This window comes from Pieris rapae, chromosome 14 (genome assembly GCF_905147795.1).
Source record: "Pieris rapae chromosome 14, ilPieRapa1.1, whole genome shotgun sequence".
Lineage (NCBI taxonomy): Eukaryota > Metazoa > Arthropoda > Insecta > Lepidoptera > Pieridae > Pieris > Pieris rapae.
Genome location: NC_059522.1, coordinates 10285402 through 10312082, shown reverse-complemented (window position 1 = coordinate 10312082; position 26681 = coordinate 10285402). Strand labels below are relative to the sequence as shown.

At 35.0% G+C, this 26681-nt stretch overlaps 1 protein-coding gene across 3 annotated transcripts; it reads right to left on the bottom strand.

Annotated features, from left to right (window-relative positions):
• Positions 1-1879: 1879 nt before the first annotated feature.
• LOC110992372 (dual oxidase) lies at positions 1880-25275 on the bottom strand. 3 transcript variants are annotated; one of them, XM_022258160.2, is made up of 29 exons: positions 24882-25275; positions 20201-20297; positions 13375-13446; positions 11801-11962; positions 11496-11683; positions 10087-10170; positions 9605-9719; positions 9197-9363; positions 8726-8962; positions 8398-8594; positions 8184-8317; positions 7922-8036; positions 7637-7838; positions 7303-7456; positions 6969-7138; positions 6668-6820; positions 6374-6520; positions 6159-6290; positions 5821-6024; positions 5425-5612; positions 5075-5342; positions 4736-4964; positions 4417-4634; positions 3768-3882; positions 3283-3466; positions 3009-3168; positions 2740-2895; positions 2511-2639; positions 1880-2421 (listed from the first exon to the last, which is right to left on the bottom strand). In XM_022258160.2, the coding sequence occupies exons 2-29, from the start codon at positions 20280-20282 to the stop codon at positions 2293-2295; spliced, it is 4491 nt and encodes a 1496-aa protein (XP_022113852.1). In that variant the 5' UTR covers positions 20283-20297; positions 24882-25275; the 3' UTR covers positions 1880-2292. The 3 variants fall into 3 exon arrangements, with proteins under 3 accessions (XP_022113852.1, XP_045487095.1, XP_045487097.1); XM_045631139.1 differs by lacking the exons at positions 11801-11962; positions 13375-13446; positions 20201-20297; positions 24882-25275 and having other exon boundaries at positions 10097-10170; positions 11496-11511; XM_045631141.1 differs by lacking the exons at positions 11496-11683; positions 11801-11962; positions 13375-13446; positions 20201-20297; positions 24882-25275 and having other exon boundaries at positions 10056-10155.
• Between the last annotated feature and the right edge of the window lie 1406 nt (positions 25276-26681).

Sequence of the window (26681 nt, the reverse complement as noted above, 5' to 3'; positions counted from 1 at the left end):
TATCATCTTGAAGCATTAATACAACGAAAATTACCTTGGGTTACATATTGATAATAATATACTTGTCGTAGAGTATGCACCTAGACCACGTTAATCCAAAATTATCTTCTCTTGATGGTCTTGGCACCTCGAATTTTATATATAATTTCTTAGTAAAGTAACATTGGATCATATCTGATAGAAGTATGAGGTAGCGATTCGACTAGTAAACTTCTTAAGGTAATACAAAATAAATATGTTTAAACCCTTTTTTATCCTACAGTTCCACCCTCTGACACACTTTATATTGACACTAAATACATGAACAGTCTCTTGACAAAAATACAACAAAAATAACCAAATACAAAAGAGCATTTAATTTAACTTAAAATGCAGAATACGCCCGCGGATAAATTAAATTTTTCATAGGTACTCGTAGTCATTTCAAGCAGTTTTCATTAAACGCATAAAACTGTTTGCATTAATAACAAGATAATCATTAACGCACGGATGCATATAAGAATCTGGTTTCGAAGGCCAACACACTGCATGGTCGCGAGCTAGCGGACTACTGGTACTACTCGAATTATTACTCAGTCAGACTTAAAATAACTTTATTCATATAGGTAAACTAGAACGATTATAAAACAGAAAAGATCTTAAATTGATTCCAAATTTACATTAACTACAAGTCAAAGCGTTACAGCGGGCTAGAAGAACTGGCAAGTAACTCTTCGCCACTCGGCGGGTACGAACTGGGGCAAATGAATCCGAAGGATAAGGATCATGTCGAAATTCGTAGATAATTTTTTTCAATGCGTGTGTAACGCGGATGTAATAATTTTATTAGTGCACCGAGACATTCGTGGAGGAAGAATAAGGCATTTAAAATTCATATAATTTTTTTTCTGACCTTGTGCACTAGTAGAAAATGTTTGATTTTATTATTTCGCGAGTTTTTTGTTTAATATCCTGAACTGAACAGGTATAATATCAGTGTATCCTTTACCTATATATCCACGGCCAACGACTTGGTACAAAGTGCATCAGCTACCATAACAGCAACATTAATTGATCTCGAAGAAGCCTCTCAAGATGCCTATCGAAATTAGAAGGTCGTAATCGTGTACGTAGATTACGATTTACAATGTTTTGCAATCACACAGTGAACTCGACAGGCAATAATGGCCACGAAGGATACCAATGTAATTCGAACGAAATCCGTTCTTAATAACTTAACGTGCGTCGTGATGGAGAAGTTTTTGCCATAACTCAATCATCGCGACGCCTAATTTAAGAACGATTTACTAATAGTGTTACTATCTTAAGTTACTTATAGTGTTACTTAATAAGGTCCTGGCTGCGTATACACCATGTATGGTTATACTTAGCTATCCTTGGAAGTGACCTGTTTCGGCTGGGTCCATCTTCAATCTGTCGAGGTTTAATTAAAATTAACGGTCATTAAAGCGATTCCCAGAGACGTACTTCCAACTGATAAGGTTTCAATCAAAATTGTTTCCAAATAATTCAGAATGACTTTTACTCACAAATTATATTAAACAAAATAGTATTGGAATTTAAAACAAAGCAATTTGTCAAGAAGTAGCAAGGCTGCGTTGCCAGTAATGGCCTTAAATCACCGAGCAATAATAACACAGGCGTAAATGAAGGTTTGAGAATAACTATTATGTTTGGTACAATGCCGTCGGGGCAGCCTCAATGGGCCTATCATTATTCTTTCAGAGATTTTGTTGCGCGATTTATATACTTAGTACATCTGTATAAGTTACAATATATTTCCTATTGGTTTTCCAATTTAAATATTTTAGAATTGCGTTTCATAATGGTAATCTTATTTTGTAAAGAATAAAATAAAACAAATAATATCAGGATTTTTTATTCCATACCTTTAAAATACAAAATAATTATCTACATTATTTACATTGTTTTAATTTTAAATAAATATAATTTGCCGTCGATTGAGTATTTCCACATTAATTGACTCAATTTTACCTGAATCGAGGAATCTACTCTTTTATATTTATAAAATGCTAAGTTGTACTAAATTTTTCAAATGTGAATAATTAATTGAATTTCTGTATCTCTATACTAATAATAAATAATAAATTAATTAATAAAAACATAAGTGTGATTTGAAGTAATAAAAATAAATGGGCATGAATAAATTGAAGCGATAAATTGACTCGGTGGCTCGAAATGATAAAAGGTTTATAAATAATTTACGGAATTAATATCATTTTGTAAAATGTTGTACCACAAACTAGAGAATTATCAAAATTGAGTTTGTTTTCATCCAAAGTTCTCGAAGTGATGAATAAAGTAGGGTAAGCGACGCGTGCGGTTGACTTGCTCGCAAGCCGACATCACCGACTTGGTCAGAGGCCGCGGGCCGCAAGAGAACACGCCGATCTTGGACACCTAGAGATGAGAAGTTATCAACGTCATTAAACATGTTTTAGCAAAGTATACACGAATTTACAATGTCCTAAATTAAGTTGTACACTTACATAACTGTGTTTTTTCTGTACGAATTTAAGAAATGAAGACATGTCCGGTCTTCCGAAGTGGTTGATCGCCTTCAAACCCGTGAACATAGAAGTGCGTGAGAGCCGCTGGAAGTGGTTCTCGCAGATATACTGAGAAAAATTAAATCATGTTAAATAATCTGCAATAAAAACAATAAGGGTACTGTAATGTTAACACAATCTTATGAAGGGAATCGTAAGGTAAACTCACGAGCATAGTAGTCCTCAGGTCGAATTTGTGGAAGAACTGAGTGATGAAAATGTGTATCTCTAGAACATTGGTAACATCTTTTCGTTCTACATCACGCAACACGTCTATGAACCATTCGAAGTGCTTGTGCGATGGACAGATCCACAGGAAATATACCTGAATTTCAATTATTTATTTAAATAACTTGTTCATGTGTTACATTTTTATTTTATTTACACTACTTAATAAATTAAGTTAAATCTATAAATTGTAACTGAAAAATATTATACCTTTTTACAAGCGACTCCAGAATACCTATTAGTGGAAGTACCAAACACCAGGTCATTGAGTATGGAGGCGTAGGGAGTGACTCCAATACCTCCTCCCACCATCACGGCCACTTCAAACTTGTACCAGTCTTGGTTTCCACCCCCGAACGGACCTTGGATTCTACAATTTAATAAGTGAAATTTATTGTAACCTTTGAAATAACTACATCACTGATAAACTAGTCTACTGAATAACTATGTACTTCATTTCTATAGTCTTAACCTTAACCTTTACCTAATTTTTGGTTGATGTTCCGGGTTATAGTTGCAAGGATCGAAATAGTTTCTGAGTTTCCACGTCCAGGGGCCTTGGGCCTTAATGTGACATGAAAGGAAGTTCTCGTGTGGTGCTGATGTTAGTGTGAACGAATGATACTCCTCCTTTTTAAACGCAGTGCAGGACAGACGAACCCATTGCCCTGTAAACATGTTTTAATATTCATTTCTATCTAGTCTATTTCAGTTCGCTTACAGTACGAAGTACAATAGTATTGGTTTCCACAATTTAAGTTATAAACAAGTAATTATGGTGTCCATGCAAGGCCCATGCTCGTCTATGATGCTCGTATATGTTGCTATGGGCATGTAGTTTCTCTTATATGATGTAAATAGACTTACTTTATTAGGAATATAACGTATACAAAGTATACATATAGGTTGTTTATAGATTACTTTAAACAGAAACTATATTGTACTTTAGTACTTTAAAAATAATTCTACCTGATAAATATTTCAGGTTTGGTGGTCTATAGAACTTTATTTTGATTACATCTGATGGTAGCATTTCCGTTTCTAGGACGTCCAGCGCCATGTATTCAGTGCGTAATGACACAACCTGTAAAATAAATTCTTCCATCTTAATATATATATTTCTTGTGTGCGTGTGTATGTGACTGAACTCCTCCTAAACGACTGGACCGATTTAGACGAAATTTTTTGTGTGTGTTCAAGGGGATCTGGGAATGGTTTAGATTCACAATTTTGTCCGCTGGACAATGTTTTTTTAATTAATTTTCAATTTATTAGTTGTTGTTGATTTTGGAATGTTTTACATTGGATCCGACAGACGGCGCTACCATCGCAGTGTCAAATTTTAAATAATATTCGAATTTTAATTTTAGTCTGTCCCGAAATTTAAAAAAAGTTTTGTTATCATTGTGTTATATCGTGTGTGACCATGTGCTGGATCGTTAGATATTTATAGATGTCATAACATTTAAATAAAAATAATTTTCATCAAAATGGCTTATTAAAAATTGAAATTTTGAATTTAAAGACGTGTAGACAGGACAACGTCTGTCGGATCCGCTAGTATATTTATAAATTTACGGATAGTTTTTCTCCTGTCTTTATAGTAAAGTCGACGTACCTTATCCAGAGTATAAATGATAGCAGGACCCATAAAGAAGATCCAGAATCGAGGTGCTCCTGTAAGCCTGGCCAGACCGTGGACTAGACAAAGTGCGTACAGAACTATATAGAGTGAATGTGCACGCCAAAACCACGGGTAGGCGCGTTTGCGTACTACGGGGTGCGCAAACACGAATATTATGCACATTATTATGAATAGCAGAACACCTGTTACACCTGTAACAACATATTGTGAAAACATTATGAACAAACTTTTTTGACTATAACTTAAAAAAAATGTAATAAAAGAAAAACTATGATGAAAAAAAAAAACTCACCCGTAATTGTCTGGAATACCCAATAAGTAATTCCCGGCCGGAAGTCAGAAGTAAAATGAACTTCCTTGGTGAGACAGCGGAGGTTTTCGATGGGCTGCGTGGACACGTGGTAGAAATTAACCAAGTGACCCGCGGTGTGGATGAGGGAGAAGAACAGAGCAGTGCATGCCACTATTTTATGGAACTGGATACTTGAGTCGAGTGGAATGTACTGTTGGATGCTAAATTCCTAAAATATAGTACATTTATGTAAATACCAGATTACACATTTAAAATTATTTCGAAGAATGTGCCAAAAAACTTAATTAACTTAAATCTGTCAAGAACATTTAATTGTACCTTTAATTTGGTTAACAAATTCCTCGACATAGTTAACAGCAAGAGACTATAGCAGAAAGAAAGAGATGCAGCCGAGCCCCGGGTGATGGCAATTCCAACTCCCATTATGTGTCTCAAATCCAAATGCTCAGACATGAAGGAGTAGTGAGCGAACCTTTCCACGAAGAGACCTATGGTTACCACGTAGAAGATGAATAGATAGAAGATATTTTGTCTGTTCTCTTCGAGGAAAGTGGTGAGATATTCCCATTTGATTAATAACCAGTGTCTGAAAATTAAAGTAAATAATATTTCCTCTCACATATTAGCAACTTTAAACTAATTTTAATGAATATTTCGCCTCGTCTCACCTAGACTGTTCCATAGAGGGTTCTACTTGGAAACTGGTCATCCTGGCAACGTTGGTGGAAGTATCGAGGAAGTTTTGTTTGGCGCCCTTGCAATCCAGACCAATAGCTACAAACTCTCCCTTATATTCCTTCATCATTAGCTTAAAGTCATTATATGTCAGGTGTTCTTTATGCTGAAGACCAGCATCCTGTTTAGAATGAAAAGTAAACCAATTTCAAATAAAAATGAATTGTTTTGCTAATGTGTAACAAAAATGATAAATATTCAACCATGTAACACAATTAAACAAAATTTAACGCATGATATTTTCCACAAACGTAGTATTGTATAAGTAAAGCCATCTTTAAGTGTAATTAAACATTCAAGAATTTTTAGAGCCATAATGATAAACTTACGGAAAACATTCCATCAATCAATTCAGTGACATGCTCATCTCTTAACGATGTGGTTCTGGCTATCTCTACTAGAGACCGCAACATTTCGCTCAATTCCTCTTTGTCGATTACACCATTTTTATCATTGTCACACATGTCGAATATTATACGGAGTTTGTCATCTGTCGCACCCCGGGAGAACAGAACTACTGTATCCAAAAACTCCTGAAAAAATAAATGACATAATCCAGATAACTAAACGTATTTATAAAATGTTCTACTATAAAAAGCAATCTTCATTTGCAGATTGTGAAAACAAGCGTACAGCGGCTTGGTTTGTTTCACTTTCTTATTCTCACCTGGAAAGAGATTCTTCCGTCACTGTCCTTGTCGACAATATTGAACATTTTCTTTACAAACACTGCATCAGCTTTCATGCCAAGAGCGCTTGCAAACTCGCTCTTCGATAGAGATGTTCTCATTACTATTGACTGAAAAAGGACAAGTATCTTATAACATTTGTAAAACATGTAAGTAATATACAAAAGTAGGTGTATAAATATATTTATAATACTTCGGAATCAGAATCCTCATTTCTTCGTCTTTTTTCTCCTGGTGCAAGACCAAATGTGATGGCATATGCCTCTCTGAAGAAATGTTCTAACTTCCTTTGTCTCCTTTCGCGGGTCTCAGCTGATGTAAGAATATTATCCCGCGCGGCCTTTAATAATAATATCGTTTAAATTAAATAACAGCTTCTAGAAAAACAAATGAATATCTATGCCATCTTGTTTCTTGTTAACAATATTTATTTTTTAAATACGACGTAAGTGAATAAATTACACCCGTAACATTTAAGCTTCCGTACCTGTGCGAGACTCAAGGTTTTCTTATGTTGTGTGAGAAAGGTGTCTAATTTAAGAAGGAATTTTCGCCTCGAGCCCACTGAGTCCATTTCCAACACGAGATCGTGTTCACGTGGTACTCGGATCAACACAAGCGGGCGTTTATTTCGAGTTTCCTGCAAATGTCAAACCAATCTTAATTAAACATCTAATATTTAAATAGAAACACTAGATTAATGTAATTTAATTTTTGAAAAAATAATCATACCCTGAATTTCTTTTGTAGACTATAGGAATGTATTTTTTTAAATTCACAACACATACCTGGCTTTCAATAACAGTGAACTGATCGGTGTGGTCCAGTGGCACAGTACGTAATTTCTCCCCTTTACGGTCTGTGACGTGTAGAGCTGGTTCAGGACCCAGGCGAAGCTTGACCAGACGCTTGTAGGATGCGTGAACCCATTCTCTGCATACCATCTTATCGACCGCACCTACAATAACGTAAATAGCTTAAACCAATTTTATCTTAAATATGTGAAAATAGAATTCAATGATAGCATGTAAACATATTTAAATCAAACCATCGCTCTTATTTACGTTTTTGTAAATACGATGACAATAGCTAATTTTAAAACTATGACTGACTGAATATTACCTTTACATTGAGTGTTTTTCAAGTTTTCTTGCTGTAATTTTAATTTGCGTCTTCTACTGTTTTGTAATTTAACCACACCATATCCAGCTCCGGCGCAAAGAATTGGTACAAATGCCAATATGAGACACGTGTAAATATATGCGAATTCATTTCCCTAAAAATTAAACATTCATTTTAAATCAGCATAGGATCGTTGACCAAATCAGACATATGAGATAAGTGAGTATGTTTTAGTTTAACACTTCATCAAATAATCACTTTATATATATTCTATGTATTTATATACATATCTATAAAGATATATTATATCTTCCATAGCTGGAACTCAAACAACCTCGAAGTAATCATATCCCTTGAGGTACTTGCACGGAGGCAGTTTGGATGCGTTCAGCTGGTAGGGCTGTCTGCAAGGGTCACCGTCGCTCCAATGGAACACGTCCCGTTGTATGTCTCCTGGACCAACCGCGGTACTATTCACTATGATGTCCCAAAGGGAAATGTGACGCAGTTCCTCGATCTCTTGACGAGTAAATATGCTAGAATAAGATAAGACATTTTTTTTCAAGTCAATTCAATTTTTAGTAAAACATCCAACATATATGAAACTGTAAGTACAAACCCATTAACGTCATTTTCGAACCAGAATCGATCCCCATCTCTAAGTCTTGTGAATTGGTCAATAATTATCGCCCGGAATAATTCTCCCGGATGACCAGTTGATTCTAGCATTCCACCTGCAACAATTTAATCAAAAATCTTGAGTATATTACTCATGTCATGTCTCTATTATGGAAAAATGAATTAATACTACGAATTAGTTACTGGTGTAAGTTGAAAATTTTAGGAACTTATGTTATATTATAAAATTTAGTATTGCTTACCTATATATACATCTATATTGTCCAATCTTCCATTATAAGCTTGAACTAGCTTTTGCAGTAAATCTGGATTTTCCTCAAATAATTTTGGGTTTATTTCGTTGAATGTCTTAATTTTTGGTAAACCAAAATATGTTCTGCAATATTTATCAAGTAAGTATAGTTCTAGGTTCTAAGTAAACTCTTGAGTACCATAAACATAATGTCTGATAATTACCTTGCCGTATTGTAATCAGGTAGGCCGTTATCTCGTCCCCTCATGATATTGAGAGCTCCAAGATCTCTTCTAGAAAATTCCATTGGTCCAAACAAATTGTCTCTAACGTCTGAGCAGAGAAGCGCATCTTCTCTTTCTGATAGCTGAGACGCCATTCCCATGAGAACCTCCTCTATTGGAACTTGAGACATTAAGTCCTGAAAAAACATGTTACTCTTTATTGCAAAGTCTAGTACTAATATCTAGTAAAGATGAAATAATTCAATGAGAAGAGATATTTTTAGGGAGTTTCGGTCTCAAACTATCAAAATAATATTTTCATACATACGTTTCCATCCCACCAAGTCTGACATAGCCGTATAGCATCATGACCACCTGGAGCTCTGCCATATCTACAGTTTCTGTCTCTTAAAAGAATGGCCGGTGGAACGAGGGTATGGCCGAAACGGAAGGCTGCCACGGCGAACGCGTGAGTGATTCCGGGTGCGACATCTGCTCGGTAGCCTTGGTACGCGGGGATCGGAACACCAAGAAATGCGGGTACGTATTCGTAGAGAATGATGTTCTGAAATGTATAGGAAAATATTTAATCTCATTTTGTTATTGGTAACAAAATAATTATTTAAATATGCTAATTATTAAAATGACAATACAATTATTATTTAATTTTTGTCACGATCATACAATTTTCAATTAATTTCTAACATTTGGCCGTAGAAGTGGTATGAAGGAAAGCACAATTAGCCAACATACTTAGTATATAAAGTAATAGTTATATTGATAATAATATACTAATTACCTGTAAACTCGCGATCACAATGCGTCTAGCTCGTTGAAAGAGTTGTTCGTCAGTCCAGTCAGGATGTTGCTTGTGAATTCTAGCTGCTACTACGTTATGCCATCGCATTAAGAGTATCCCGAAGGTGACCATCGCTGGGTTCTGATTCGTCCTCGGATCTCCTAACACTGCAGACATCATTTATATTTTTTTCCATTTTTTCGACAGACATTATTTTTGTTTATTTATTTATAACTATGTGTATTTTAATAATACAAGTACTGAAAACATTTACAAAAAAAAGTGGCTGAGGTTAACGGGCGGCCTTATTTCTAAAAAAAAACTATCTCTTTCAGGCAACTGCTTTTCAAATAATGAGGGTCATAAATGTTGTAATTTTTCTCAGCTATTGTTACTTAAACCACTTACGAAACAATCTTTCAGCGCTAAGCATCTTCATGTAGTGCGGAACGGGGTTATTGAAGAGAGGCACCCGCTTCTTGTTGCGCAACGGCAAACCGCCTTCACTCGCCAGGCTTCCGTTCTGTAATTTTATGATTGTTTTAACTCCTCTGCCATTTTAGATATAAGATGTATTTACAACGAAAACGAAATCATTTGAATGCTTACGAAATAAACTAGTACAATTTTAATTTAAACATTTGCTTTGTTTACAAAAACAACTTTAGGTTTCGATAATAGAAAAATTAACATATCATTTTTAACTTTTAACTTGTTTTACCAGCATAATTATACAAGAAACAATTAAAAATATTCTACGTCCATGCCTATTTTACGAGAACAGTAAAAATACTAATTTAGATAACAACAACGTTGTCGGTAAAAAGTATGTCACGATTGAAGTATCATATGAAAGTACAGAATGTGCAGGCGGAACTGCTGGGTGGCACCTGAAATGACCTCATTGCATTCACCCAGGCCTCGCTCGTGCTGTAAACGAAGCTGCCGTCAATCCACGATGTTATCTGGTTTATCTGAAACAAGTTAGAATCGGATTATTATTTTTATAATACTTTTGTTTAATTCATGAACACACTTACCAAATTATTTCTATATTCAACTTTTAAACTATAAACCCAAATTACCGGAAATATCTTTATATGATGATATTATATGTATGACTAAATAACAATACTGCTTTGCGTAAAATTTGCTCCGCGTAGAGACCCGGCATCTTCTTTTGGATCTCCCTTAAGATAATTAATATTTAATGAAACATTAGTCATTTCATTAAACACGCATATGACTTATACTTTAAGTCAATGACGCTAATGATATCATGAATTCAAAACCCTTCATCATTTTAATTCACTTGAATGACGCATTAAAACTTCTTGGCGGCCGGACAAACGATGACTTTAGGTTTAAAACTAATGAACCAACAAGCACTATTTTATGAATACTTGAACGGTTTACTCGTTCGATGTCAATAGCATCAAGTGTACGTAGGCTCCATCTCATAAAGATTAATTAACATTCTGTAAAGGAGCGAGATCCTCATACATAGGCTCAGGTCATACCTGTTCTAATGTATGCGGTCTTAGGTGTGATCTAGGTTAGAAGGTGCTATTAAATTTTATTGCTTCCATTCTAACCTTCGATTGTCAAGCCGTATGTTATGCATTTAATATGTCAAATAAATTAAGCGATTAAATGTGAAACTAGATCAAACGACCAATGAAAATGTATGTTCTATTAGCACTGTTGGTTTTATGGCCATGTCAACTTTTCATCGATATTTACTGCACTTATTCATTGGAATTTAATTACAAGAATTTGAAGGAGATTTATTATATAGTTTATATTTAACCCTGTGATATACGCAGCTATAGTCAATATCCCTTTAGGACCGACGTATCCTACGAGTAAGAATTAACTATCCTTTGTGTAAATCTGGTTGAAAGCTCAAATAATAGGTTTCCGTTTCATCTTTTTGTGAGGTTTATTCTTTATTTGAGGTATTAACGTAATAATAACCATTTGTAACAATAAGTTTTGTGTGATTGTTGTAATTGCACTGTATCCTGTACGCAAATGATAAATCTTAAAATATGTGATTTACCGTTAACATTACTGTGAAAATTCTTACGTTACACCGTTATGATGTATAAATGTAATACCTAACGTTGTTTTCAACAGTTTTGTTTTGTTAAATTACGGTTTTCATTTATGTGTGCCTGTGTATATAGGACATGCAGGTTACTTCGGCGAACAAGCAAGTGCTATTAAGACGCATAGAAAACAAATCAACTCGAGCTTCTAACGCAGACATATAGATTCTATGAATATCGGAACTAACCTGTTCTCTTGGACTGTTAGGGCTTTGGCCCGTAGCCCTATCGTACGCTGCTCTATGAAAGGGCATATGTTTGGCTCCATCACACCCTGGATCATACATGTGGTCACATTTCTCCACTGGGATTCGATGCTGCTCTATTGGACAACCCGACTCTGATGCCATTACAATTTCTCCCGTAACTACTTGACCTGTGGATGATTTATGATTTTGTAGTACAAATACATTGAGCTAGATTCTACGAGCAGGTCTTGGTCCTTTATCATAGACATTAGTACTCCTGTGATACCAAATCTTCTAATACTGACCAAAAAAAGCTAAAAGAGCAGTTCGATTAGCGAGGGAGGGTAAGCCATCCTGTCCTCTCATGAATATCTTTGACAGAGTTCGAGCCCCGGGTCGGTCTGTCCCCGCCATCATGTATACTCCATCTGCGTAGGATGCAGGCGTCTTGCGCGTGAGTCGACTGCCTATAGAAAAAATTTAATTACTTTTGTTAAAATAATTCGAAGCACACCAGTTAGCATCACAAGTTAGCATCAAAAAGTGTCTTGTGTTTTGGATGTAGGCGGGTTTGGTAGTATGAAAAAAATTGTGACTTACACCGATTTTGAGACAACTACGATGAATATGAATTTTCAACAGTTAACATTGGCCTACTCTGATCAACACTAAATTGGTATTTGTAAACATTAGGAAAGTATTTATTTTTCTTACATTTTTTTAATGAAAAACCCAGACACAAATAGTTCTCCCAAAAATCAATATTTTCAGGTAAAATAATATTTATTAAAAAAATTGTTTCTCTTTAACAATAAAAAATGCTATAAAGCCGTTACACAGCATGATATACATTCACAAAGTTTTAATTGTATTAATAAAAATAATTAATATGCACAAATTATTGAGAGAATTGATCATTATGTAAAATAAACGTTGGATGAATCGTGATTGATAGCACAAAGGCGTCTAGCACTTCATCGTGCTCATGAGTTTACGCAATGCTAAACATTGCATAGACATGAACAACGAATTAGGAACGAGGAGAAAATTTACTGGATGCTAAAATAAAACATAGATTATTCACTAACATTATATATTCAGTTTTAAGAGAAAACCTGCAAATGTTTTAAAAAGTAATAAAATTATTATTTTTATAATGACTCGCATAATCAGACCTTAACAATCTGTAGAATTAACTCCGAGACTTTTTGACATATTTGTCATCAATATAATTGCACAAAAGTATATTACCAATTCGTGTAATTAATCACGTTTCTTAATGGCATAGACATGACTAGACTAAAAACATTGTCTTTAAATTCAGTTAAAGTTATTCCGTAGAATTTAAAGTGAATTAACTAAATTCTTGAAGACTATCATGTGTAGCATAGTTTTCTACGCCATAATCTAGAGAAAGTAAATGAATTATTTATTTCTTAAGAGAAATAAAGTTATGGACGCGTTAAAGTCTTTTGTATGAGACACCGAATCAACACGATAACTTGATAAATAGTGTATAAAGTAATTGTGTAAAGTAAATTACGTGAAAGATATTTAGTATTATAACAAGTTTCTCTTAAATTAGAAAGCCAGTACTCGTAACACCTAAAGGGTGCAGCAGTGCATGGTTTTGATTAAATGATAGATTGTTGAGCAATGTGGTCGAAACATGATCTGTCATTCGAAATTCACGTTCTGTCTATTCGGTTTTATGACGTTCCCAAATAAAATATGATAAATTATACGGCAACTCAATGTAAGGTTAATATTTGTATGACAGTGTAGGCAAATATATGAAAATATTAACCAAAATTTGCAGAATTTGCAAATATTGTTAATTATTATTTTATCTGTATCGATAAATTTAAATCGCACTTACTAACAGAACCCCAGTCTGGATACGCTCTGTTGTTGAACCAGCCATCATAGCGTTGTTTTTCATAATAAACTTCTGCGAATAAAAAATCGTATTAAAAATCCTGAAATAAGAAAAGTATGTCTCAAAAAATATATCTCAATATTGACAATAGACTATATAATTTTGTATTACTGTATTATTAGTTAGTGGAAAATGTGTCTTAGCAATAACCATTAGATGAGATCATCTATTACTGGCAATCTTTGAGGGTCTTGTACTAAATACGTGCACGTTCAGTATTTTGATCAAATATGGACGTAAAGCAATAACAGATTTATGAAGCAAACAAAACATGTTTTCATTTAAATGAAACAAAAGCAAATTCTTGTTATTTTGCATATAATAAGAATATTATTACTTTAGATAAGCTTCAAATCTAAAATTAATCTAATTATTACTACGCCCTTGATTTGAGAACTGGCAGTATATGTAAAATTTAAAGCATTTGAATTCAAATTTATTAATATTTTACAACTAGAAGGCATTATCACCAATTACATTTAAGTTTATGCGCTGATAGCAGACAGAAGTATGAAATTGAATGAAGCTTTCCGTAACCACTTGGTTAAAGCTCTTATGTCAACAAAATCTAACAAGCTATGAAACGTGATAGGTGACTGCTCTAAGATTGGTCAAGGTGCTGTATCGGATATTATTGAAACGACAAGTATAATTCTGGCAGGAACACGATCTTTTTGTTGCAAACACTGTCCAAATTATCAATACGTATACTTTGCAAGCGCACAAACCAGAGATGTTGATAAACAAAAGACATAAAAGAAGCATTAAATCGGCTAAAACATCCTGGTGCGGATATTGTTTCATATCACTTTCCAGTTGTGACATTTATCTCAGTCAATTTAAACGACATGATGGTCATGTTCTCCATCTTTTATATTCCATCCTATTTAATAACTAAACTCCTTCCTATGTCAAAAACGATTACAATTTTTTGGAAGCCCATAGCAATAGTTTACGCTCTTCTGAAATCTATATCCTTGAAATGCCAACTCATAACCCCTCCTTTCTCCTCCTTCTCCTTTGCCTATTCCCGGTACACTACTCGGAAGAGAACTACTTTTCTACTATCAAATAATGTAACGAATGATAAGTGCGTAAGTTAATCAGAGTTTGTGCAACTCGCTTTTTTGCGTTTATTATAGGTTAAATAAAACAACTCACGTAAACCTATTTAACCTGATATTATAACCGAATAACATTTAACGTTTTTCGAGTTAGTCCAGCTGACGCTATCGCTCATCTTTCGGCTTTAAAAACTAACAAGACTGGTTAATAATAAAAGCTAGATCAAATATTATATATGGGAAAGTTCAATAATGACATGCAATGTCGATAGTAAGACCTGACAAGTGGGTGTGGCAGTGAACGAGAACAAGCCGCTCTAGTACATACAAATACAAGATGGTGTATAGTAAGAAATATAAATAAGAAATGTAAAAACTCGCTTAATCTAAGAGAGCCGTTTTTAAATAATATCTTGTTATAATTATGAACAAAGTCAGTATAAAACTACAGTCTCTTTGGTACAACCGAGTAGGCGTCTGCTTATCTTGAAGCAATATTATAAATTACGGTCGAATACAACATTCGTGCTCAACTTTAGTTATTGACAATATGAAACTAGGTTAAAGCAAAACAAACATGCATATGCAATTACGCTATAAATACCTTTATTATTTAAACATATCTCAGGTCATGCAGCAGGTCAGGTTTTAAATCCACTTAAAGAACAGGGAAGTTAAGAAATATTTGTGTTGCTATATATGAAAGGTCATAGAAGATACATACTAGCCCAGTTCCACCTTTAGAAACCTACACTTGGCCAGGACGTTTTTTTCAAAAAATCACACAGTCAACGCTCAAAGACGTTGAATACTTAAAGCTAACAGCCACAAAAAGTTATTGGCTGTTCTAGGTTTGAAGATAAATGTAATTAAATTGATACAAGTCATGAACCCATTTAGCTTTAATTGAGAAAAAATATGATAGTGGTAAAAACAAATCCGTTTGGACATCGTAGGTTTTTGTTCGTATATATTGAAAATAAATGAGATCACACGCTATTTGCACACGTAGGTTTAAAGAATTTAGGCTTCACTCATTCTTTATACCGTATAATTAGATGACAAAGTTAGCTTATTATTATTACTGTTTACACTTCTCAACTGTTCCTTTTTATCAACATTTGTTTTATTTAGTCTTACGTTTTTACAGAATATTTGAGCTTTTTGTTGCGAAATGAATGCAAACTGCAAGAAGATTCATATCCATCATATCTTTTTTTTTTTTTTTTTTTATAGAACAGGGGGCAAACGGGCAGGAGGCTCACCTGATGTTAAGTGACACCGCCGCCCATGGACACCCTCAATGCCAGAGGGCTCGCGAGTGCGTTGCCGGCCTTTTAAGAATTGGTACGCTCTTTTCTTGAAGGACCCTAAGTCGAATTGGTTCGGAAATACTTCAGTTGGCAGCTGGTTCCACAGAGTGGTGGTGCGCGGCAAAAACTGCCTGGAAAAACGCGCAGTTGTGGAACGGCGGACGTCGAGGTGATACGGGTGGAATTTCGTATTCTGCCTCGACGTCCGATGATGAAACTCAGCTGCAGGTATTAATCCGAACAACTCCTCTGAACACTCTCCATGGTAAATGCGGTAGAAGATGCAGAGAGACCCCACATCTCTACGCAACGCCAAAGGATCAAGCCGCTTGGAGAGATTTTGGTCGTCAACGATTCGAACCGCTCTTCGTTGAATACGGTCAAGTGGAAGAAGCTGGTACTGGGGAGCACCCGCCCAAAGGTGGGAACAGTACTCCATGTGGGGCCGAATTTGCGCTTTATATAGTTGCAAGCGGTGGCCCGGAGTGAAGTACCGTCTCGCCCTGCTGAGCACACCGAGCTTTTTGGAGGCTAATTTTGCCTTTCCCTCCAAGTGACCGCGAAACTGAACGTCGTTCGATATGTCAACGCCAAGTATTCCAATGCTGGCTGTGGCTTTAAGGAGAGTATTTTCGAAAAGAGGAGTAGCGACAAAGGGTGTTTTTTTAGCGGAAAACGCGCAAACTTGTGTCTTTTTGGGGTTAAATTGGACTAGGTTTAGTCTGCCCCAGTCAGAGACTCCACGTAGTAGGGTTTCTACTTCAGACACAAGTTTGTTCCGGTACTCATCGACATCTGCCCGAGAAATACTTGCCCGGCCAGTGTAAAGAGTGTCCCCAGTGCTGTCATCCGCATAGCAGTGAATGTTGCTAAGTTGCAACATATCATTGATATGCAGAAGAAACAGGGTCGGGGATAAAACACAGCCTTGTGGGACCCCAGCGTTCACGGGTTTAAGGTCGGAACATGCTCCGTCGATGACGACCTTGATGCTCCGATCGGCCAGAAAGCTGGAGATCCAATCGCATAATTTCTCGGGAAGCCCATAGGCTGGAAGCTTCGAGAGCAGTGCTCTGTGCCACACCCGATCGAAGGCTTTCGCTATGTCCAAACTAACCGCTAGAGCCTCCCCCTTGGACTCAATTGCCTCCGCCCATCTATGCGTAAGGTATACAAGAAGGTCACCAGCCGAACGACCACGACGAAAGCCGTACTGAGAGTCACTTATCAGCTGGTGGCCCTCCAGATACTCCAGGAGCTGGCAATTAATAATGGATTCCATTATTTTGGAGAACAAGGAGGTTATCGCTATTGGGCGATAGTTGGACGGATCGGAGCGATCGCCTTTTTTAGGGATCGGATGTATCGATGCGATCTTCCAGCACTCCGGGACAGTGCCAAGCGAGTACAGGTACCGGAAAAGGCGCGTTAAGACCGGAGCCAACTCAGGAGCACAAGTACGCAGCACAATTGGAGGAATACCATCCGGCCCGCTCGACTTATGTATGTCCAAGGAAGATAATGCTTTACGGACAGCACGTTGCCGGAATGTAACTTCCGGCATCGAAGAATCACACCGTGAAATGCTCGGTGGTGATCTCCCTCGGTCATCCAAAGTCGAGTTGGACGCGAAGAGACAGCCTAAAAGGTCGGCCTTCTCCTTCGCAGTGTGGGCCAGCGAGTCATCCTCCCTGTGCAATGGTGGAATGGAGGGCTGACAAAAATTCCCTTGGACAGCTTTGGCTAGAGACCAGAAGGCTCGAGTCCCCGAAGGGAGTTGGGCCAATCTCTCGCCAAATCTGGCAATGTGCTCTGACTTTGCTTTAGTGATTTCCCGTTTGAAGGACCTGGAGGCTGAGTTATATGCTTTTTTGAGTTCGCTGGTATTAGCATCACGAGATTTCGCCGCTTCTGCCCATGCCTTAAAGCATTCTCGCTTTCGACGCGAGGCTGTCTTGCAAGAACGCTTAAACCAGGGCTGAGACTTGCCACCGATCGGCACCGCAGAAAAAGGAATAAAGAGTTCCATTCCCTGCAGAACCACTTCGGCGACAGAGGCAGCGACGGAATCTGGAGCTTCAGACGAAAAGCAAATAGGCCCCCATATCAAAGATTACTGTTTTTATTATCTAAACTTCACGGCCTATGAAAATGCCAGTAGGTACTTAAAATAATGCATATTTAATTCATCAGGAAGTGATTATAGGTGTTTGTGATAAGTTATTACTGTTTATATATATAATTTTTAATTTATAATTAATGGTGTCGCATGACAGTTTAAAGCTTAAAGAAAACTTCAACCGTAAGGGCAACATTGTTATTTCGTTTCACAAAATAAAACACTTTTTAACATGAACATGTTTTCCAAAATAACAATTCCCTTTTTTTTATTTACGCCATAGATAATAAATAGTAATTATTACAAATAATGTTCCGGTTCCTCCATTAGCAGGGACCTTCATCATCTCCGCATGAATTGTATATCTTCATAGTTATCAATTACTTTTTGTACTAAAATCGATTTGTCACTCGTAAATCCGTCTCTAGATCCGCACTTGTAACCTTATGAACGTAATATACTTGTTCTTCCAATTGTTTGAAGACGAAAAAAAAAACAAGCGATGTATTGTACAATGTGGTAATTCCGTTTTGAATTGACAAGCAACTCGGTTTATTCATTGTTATATATTCATCATTAGTAAAAACAATCCCTTTTACAAAAATGTTAAGTGTAAATATAAATGTAAATGAGTATTTCTATTTTGACTATGTTCTATGTAAAGCTATTACTTTTTTTACTACTCGTAGGAATAATGAATGCAATGCGTTAATAATTGAATACGAAATGAAAATTACACAAATTTGTAAATAATCGAAACACGCGTGCGACTTTCACTGTGACCATTAAAATTTTATGGAAAGTGAGAATATAAGGGCGTGTTACTTTTACTTGTTTACGATTGCTCCGATTAATTAACGAGATATCTCATATTTATCAATAGACGTGATTTAATATATTTTATACAGAACAATGCCAAAAACTTGAAAACAAATGGCAACCGTTTAAAAATATATTTTATCATACAAAGGTGGAGGTCGTAAATGGAGCTAAACTGTCCTTCAGCCAGCTTTCACTGTACGCAAGTATTCTCTATATGGAAGCAATGATTCACGACCTTCCTGCTAATGTGCATCATTTACTAATTCAAATATTAATAGAAAAACTAACATCGTTTTTCAGAACCGAATAAACACAGTTTCATCAACAAAATTATTATAAACGTATGTATCAACATATTATACGAAAAGTTTCACCATAGCACATTATTTAGGTGAGTTACATCTTACAAATAGCAAAGAATAAGGCCATCCCGGTCTATACCAATAATTATCATCAAAGAAGCTCATAAAGACTCAAGGATGCACGTTTTATGTCGGTAATTGTTATAATTATAAAATTGGCAGCCTTGACTTTACCGTTAGCGGAAGTAGAGCCAAGGGCGGGGAAAGGCTCCGCGGCTAGTTTCGAGACTGCGTCATGTAAATGTCAAGAACTTGACGTTTTGTCTTCTATGCGACTTCCAATCGAGTGACATTCGGAGGCGCGACATGACAACTGCGATTTACTTCGTCTAATGGGCTATTTAAATGGAAGGATTATGAGTTCAGCTTAGAAAAAGCTTATTTTATCCGAAATATCTCAATGATATATTTTAAATTAAATCATCGTCATTCAAAGAAATATGTTTAACAGTCACAAAAGTCTCGCCGTTAGTTAAATTTTTTAAACGCAATACAATTCCTGTAATACGACAAGAAAATGTATTTATTGATCCGAGATAGACATCAGCAGTAATTTCCGCGTATTTATTCAAATCAACGTGCATTTGCAATATTGACATTCTTGGAACATCTTCAATAAACCCACGAGTATACAGACGATTAACGATATAAAAGATGCGTATGAGTATTTGTGTTCATAGAAATGGCAAAAAAACTTTGGTAGAATAAAGAATAATAAATTTGAATGAGAAAAAAGACATTTATATACTCTCTCTGAAAAAATGGTATGTTATCGAGTGTGTTCTCGCCTTAGCCGCGTGGTTGTCTTAGTAACACAGTGTATGTGATAAACGAAGGCTCAACTCGTGACCATGCGTGATACGACAGGCTATCGCAACGAGTTCACATCCTTGTTGCACTTGAGAGGTCTAAAGAACGCTACATCCGTGTACTAAATTTGCTTAACTTCTTATAGGTCTTCTATTTATATATCTTGACCAATTATATAGCTTTCACGCTACATATAAAAATATACTTTTAATTGGGTGTATAGAAATTATCTTCATATTATTTATTAGGTTTCATTATATGTATATGTATAGTTACCTGGATCACACAGACACTGTGAAATAGCTGCTAATATTAAAAGCACTAGCGTGCGCCCGCGCCGGCTCGTTGCGACCCTCATCGCGGAGAGACACACCTGCAAAATATTTAACTATCATTACCAATTTGATCCGCTTCGTCAGGTGCTTCAAATAACTTTAGATCTGATAATATTTATTTACTTTCAAAAATGTTATTAAGAATGGACATTTCCTATTTTGACTATATTATTACCTGATGTAAATGATAGTTCTTGATTTATAAAACTGTATTCAAATCAGTAAATACACCTGATAGAATCAAAGGCGAATAAATAGTGACAGATGAAACTTTACCTAACCTACACATCATGTAGGTAGTTTGTAGGCAGTAAGTATTAACTCGCTCAACTGACGTATTTCGTATAATTTTCCAAAAAATGTTTTGTTTTTGGTCTAATCTTGTACCAAAACCAATTGGTGGGCCTACAATTAAAACCTGCTCATAGAACAGAAAACAAGAATTGATAGTATGAATGAATGTTGCATGTAACAAAATGTAATTTGTGAATCCCATAAATATTCTCTCTCCGCTGAAAAGGACAGCCATACTTCAAGGCTGTAAGTTTAAAAACCCAAGTCATAAAATGCCATTGACTGCATATTAACAATATTATTTGTAATATTAACAAAGTTAAATTGCATTTCAATTATAAGGAAAGGTGATATTAAACCAAACTTACGTGTGTCTTAAATCATATTTTTAAAAGCATATCTATCTTAAAGAAAGAGTACTAGGTCCAATTTACACTATATACACACTTTTGGTAATGGTCAGCCAAGGACGTCCTATATGTTTAGTATGTGATGCCTAGTGTATCTTATATTGGGTTGTGCAATACCCAAATATTGAAACATATCACTCGTTTGCAAGAACAGAATTATTTATTCTGTTCTTGCGAATTTTACTATTTTCGTAAAGCTCGATTTAAAGTCGAGATTTAGCTGTTAGTACGATTCCTGTGAGACTGGGGTATTGGACAATAAATACTTATACCTACCTATTATTAGTCATTTAGTGCATGAAAACACTAAATTTGTTAAAAAACCTTTAAAAATATCACTCGTTGACTTTTTAGTTGGTGTATAAGGCACCTAACTCAAATGCGTTCCAATAATGTTAAGAATTGGAAAAACTCAATGTCCAATTACTTAGAAAAAAATTTAAAGCATATTATGTAAGCTATATAAATGATTTATAAGTTGTTCGAATCAAACCTTAGATAAGTCTGATTTTTTCTTTATCACTGACCTACTCTCAGTTGATTTTAAATTCAATTCATTACTATCTATACTAATATTATAAAGAGGAAAGGTTTGATTTTTTGTTTGTTTGTATGAATTGAATAGGCTCCGAAACTACTTGGCAGATTTGAAAAATTCTTTCACTGTTGGAAAGCTACATCATTCCTGAGTGACATAGGCTATATTTCATTTTCAAAAAAAATAGGCATCCTTACTAAAATTACGATAACATTAACATTTGTTTATTATTTGATACAATTCTAACAGATGGCGCTGAGTTAAAGGTAGTTTAGTTTAGGTCCGTGTCGTGGTACCAACGTTTCACATAAGTTCTCCTACGGTTTCCCTTGATTAATTTACTACTATGTAATATAACAAAAACCTTAGCCACAGCAACGCTTGGCCGAGTCTGCTAGTATAGAATAAGACGCAACCTGTTGCAATTATCAAATCAATAAATTATATGTTAGTATTGTAATAATAGCTTCCTTCTGTTCTATTGGCTATAATGAAAAGACTGCATAATAAATATGATTCAAACTAGGTACACAGCACAGACTACATAATTTAATGATAGCTAAAATAAATCCATATCAATAAAATATTTATCAAATCGTATGACATGTTTCAAGATTGTATCTGGTTCCAAAAGAGCCGTGTTGGTTAAGCGGCGAGTGAATTTGACCCATAAATTGCATACAAGGCCGACTTACCAAATGTTTTTAATCAGTTAAAATATACAACTGCTTTATATATATCGAAATTTTGTAGGTTACGATATTTCTACGTATACATATATGCATTTCATTTACATGCGGTAGGTTCAATAGCTAATTGGGTGGGAATGGAGTGCGACAGCATAATATTGTTTCGTCGAGTGAAACCTTAAGGCTGTTCTTAAATAAATAATATTTAGCAACTGTTTTTATTCACATACAATATTTATCTGATGAACGTTACTCTAATTGCAAAGGTCTTTGTTTTGCAATAACAAGTTCTTCGCGTAACATTCAAAATTTCGACTGCGCATGGTACGTAGGTACCTAGTTTATAACTGGTAGCTTATTCGGCTAATATTTACCTCACTGCCTGACTTTTTTTAATCATGTCTATTCATTTTCCCTTTTTACTCAGATTTTTGCATATCAATCCCAAAACTTTAAAATACCAAATGTTTAAAGAAATAATATTTAAACATTTTTCATGAATCGCATTCTTTTGTGAAGTTGAATAATATAATATAAAGCCTTATTACTCTATAAAAATAACCAAAATCCAAAGCCAACTGTGCCAATTAAGTTTACATTCGTACAATGAAGGCAAACATAGTGAGGAATCTGGCTCTTCTTAGACCAGAAATCCGACGACGTAGGTCAGGCACAGAAGGCTGATAACATGTATATTAAATAAAATGAAATAATAATACGGACATATGCAACACAAATTCACTGAGCTATCGACACCATGACACCTTTAATCCCACCAAGACGAATAACGCGAAGAAGATTTTATATTGTGTTGGCGACTGTGAACAATCCAATGCTGGTTACCTTTACACTACTTTCTTACAAAGAATATAAAACTGTTTATACTCTCAGAAATAGATGCAAAATGACTGCGCTTCTCATAGTAACCACACAATGGTACACATTGGTAATGAGCAAACCTAGCCTTCGTCAAGTTGACTTCACGCCGCACGAGTATATTATCATATATTTGAAGTGTTGATTACGTGCGAATCGGTGAGACGAAAACACCGACGTTTCGTTTAAATAACATATTTATACGCTATTGCAGTTTACGGGATATCACTCTATATTCATTATTAGATTTTTTAATTTTCTGATAAGGTTTTATTAATACTCTGATGTTTCGCACATATTATACACTATAACTGTTTTCTTTTGGCTTTATTACTAGAAAAGTAAGTTCATTAAGTATTGATTAGTTTAATTATCGACGACGACATGAATAATAATAATGATAAAAAATTGTAAAGACATAAAATAGATACACCAAATATAAAACTTTCTGCTTTAAATCACTAGAATAATGGGCGTTATAAATTTTAAATACAATTACACATACATAAGGTTAATCATAACATATAATTTTGATAGTTATAGCCACACAACATTTCTAGTCCCTATCCCAATTATACGTGAACGCAATTGTATTTAAAAGCAATTCTAAATTTTTCTTTAATCATTCAAATAATACAGAAATTAAGAACTCGGCTTATTTATAAAGAACTGATTATTAGATATCGATAAGCAATTAAAGTTTATGGCAAGACATCAAAAGCTAACTATAACAACTCATACTTGATACTATACTTAAATTAAACCTTCAAACAGGTAGATCAAATTCAGACTAACAAACAATACAGTGTGTAAGCGAAATGATTGGCTACGAGCCAAACTGAGTTAAGGTAATTTCAACATAATATAATGATACAATATTTAAGGTTCATTGATTTATTTAGAAATATGAAAGGAAAAAAACTTCAAACTTAACTATTTACAGTATGTCTAAATTGTTCACAAAAAACTACATATATTTATATTAGGAGATGTAATGAAATCAAATGATAATAAAATATCTTCATAATACAGAATTTTAATTAATAATGATGGCTTTAACATGACATTCCATGACAGTGTATTTGCCACACCACTAGCACAAGTACAAAAACCTTAAATTTTCTCATAAAAATTAAACAAGAATGTCATCGTAGTAAAAATATATTGTATATTGAATATATTGTGAAATTTTCAACTACATAATATACAATATACTTTGAGATAACGGTGATACAATGACAAGAGAATTGTAATAGGTCGTTGGCAGGATATTGAAATTAGGTGATTCATAACATAACATACCCGTTCTGAGACTGACTTAAAATCTATACCTAAATAAAATTTGCTAAATTATTGTTTTAAATATTGATTAGTAAATAAATTCTATTTTATAAAAAATAATGAACAAAGAAATACAGAAAAACGTGTTTGTTTGTTTCGTTAGCTATTGACATTTAGATAAAATCCTAAGACTACTAAAAACTGTATATATTTGAAAAAAGTAACAATAAACTAAGCAACAGTAAGACATATTGGAGAGTTTTGTAAAAACGTGGGTTAAAGGTAGTGTTTACGCTACCTTACCCACGACACTACAATACACGAATCATTATGACATATATTCTAAAATGTTAACTATCCGCATTTTATATAAAACATTGAACGCTTAAAATAATAGAATTAGCAAAGCTCATCAAATCGTTAGATCGTCCGGTCGAGTCAGGTAGCCAACGTCCTTGCGTTCACCGCGAGACACTGGTCAACTTATCACCGAAAATCTTCTAATTATAAGACAAAACGAAACTTTCCACCTACCTCTAACAACACATGCCTACGTGCTCGAGCCACAGTTTATTGCAAATACACGGATTGTTGGAATTGTTTACGCGGCGAAAGTGATAATACGGAAACAGCGCGTCATAGAAGCGGTCGTCTTGCACGCGGTTCGTGAACTACTCGCCGTATCCGTTTCTCCAGCTGAGGTGTCGCGAGGAGAAAGTGGTGGCCGTGGAGCTCCGTCTGGTGGTGGGGACGTGACGTAGAACCTTCGGAGAATCCTCATTCTAGAGTCGAGCCGTCTGCGATTATGAGCATCCGTGTTTGATCACGGGTGACCTCTGATCAAAGACAAGAAGAATATATTTCGCCTTAAAGTGCAACACAATGTCAAAGTAATGTCTTCAATTCACTTACGAGGATTTTAATGAAAAGATTTTAATTACATTAATTAAAAATGTACTATACGCCCAGATTTATATGAGAAATAAATGGTGGTGGTGAAGTTAAAAAACAGAAATTGTTTTTCTAATGTGTATCTAGTTAGAAGTACAAATGAATATGAATGAGTCCATTAGAGCCGTGTCAATTAACCAATTAGAAGGCGTTCCCACGAAACATCAGCATCCTTTGGGAATGCTAAATTATTTTTTTCTACTGATTTAAATTATATTTGATTTGTTTTTCAAGTGCTATTTGATAATAACATATATGTGTTCAGTAAAACGCGTCAATGAATATGAAAATGTATTTTTTAAACTAAAATTTACGTAATTTAGTAAGTCATTTAAATTGGAATTTAATAATTTTGAGTAACAATAGATTTGAGATATAAATCGAAATAATGAATTTGACTAACGAAATTGGGCTTACGATAAATCTACTTCGGCTAATGAAGAAACCTAGAAACAATATTTTTGTATTCTCGATAGCAGATAATCGCGCAATATAACTAATCAACAAAGACGTTAAAAATATTTATGAGTGTAGTTAGCTTAAACAAATAGTGACGTGGCAAAGAGGGTTCCGAGTTTTACATCCTTGATGACATCTCAGCCATTCGCCACAACAGATCTGAACTAACGGCTATTTTATGACAGATATATTTGCATAAAAATCGATAAATAAAATAATATTTACCTCTATCGATTTATTTAAGTATAAAATACATATTTGAAGCTGTGAGTTTAAATAGAGCTAGTATTTATAATCTTCGACCATATTTTGATTTGACTTTTGTTCTAATTAAGGTCAATAGATAATTAGAATTTCCTGTCTATCAAACCAAAATATTTTTTTAGAGGTAATAAAAGACAGGACGTCCCTTTGTATTATGTGCCATGTGTGCGCCTTTGAACCTAGACTGAAAATTCGTTAATCCATTCTAATGTTAAATCCGGCCCTGTCTCATCGGAAGGCATCTGTTTATACAATTATCAGTTAAGAGGCAAGTCAGTGGCGCACGCTGTTCTTCCTAAATGACTCCTTTATGAACGATATCCATCTGGACTCATATAACGACCGAACTCGACCAAGGACTCGCTTAGTACTCATTTTGTTTTCGATCAAACCATACGCGTCAAAATTAAACACGACATCACTCTATGGATAATTTGGGTCAATTCAGCCAAGGTTGGGAACAATTAGTGCAGCATGGGACAAGCGCACCTGTGAAACAGCGATGCCAAGCCAACGCGCGAGAAAGAGATCGTACACAGAAGTTAGTAGTCTACCTTATTAGTGCCGATGACAGTGTAGAAATAGAACGTTAAATTCTCATAAAACACTATTTAAAGTAAATACGCTAAGAAATTTCGCTTGTGCCAAAGTATGACAGAT

What these genes read in the sequence shown, in the direction of transcription:
- LOC110992372 (XM_022258160.2), bottom strand. Translation starts at nt 20,282, where the DNA reads ATGAGGGTCGCAACGAGCCGGCGCGGGCGCACGCTAGTGCTTTTAATA. An exon ending in CAATATAGATGTATATATAG is followed by an intron (nt 8,037 to 8,183) that starts GTAAGCAATACT and finishes AAATTGTTGCAG; the next exon opens with GTGGAATGCTAGAATCAACT. An exon ending in TTCGAAAATGACGTTAATGG is followed by an intron (nt 7,839 to 7,921) that starts GTTTGTACTTAC and finishes ATCTTATTCTAG; the next exon opens with CATATTTACTCGTCAAGAGA.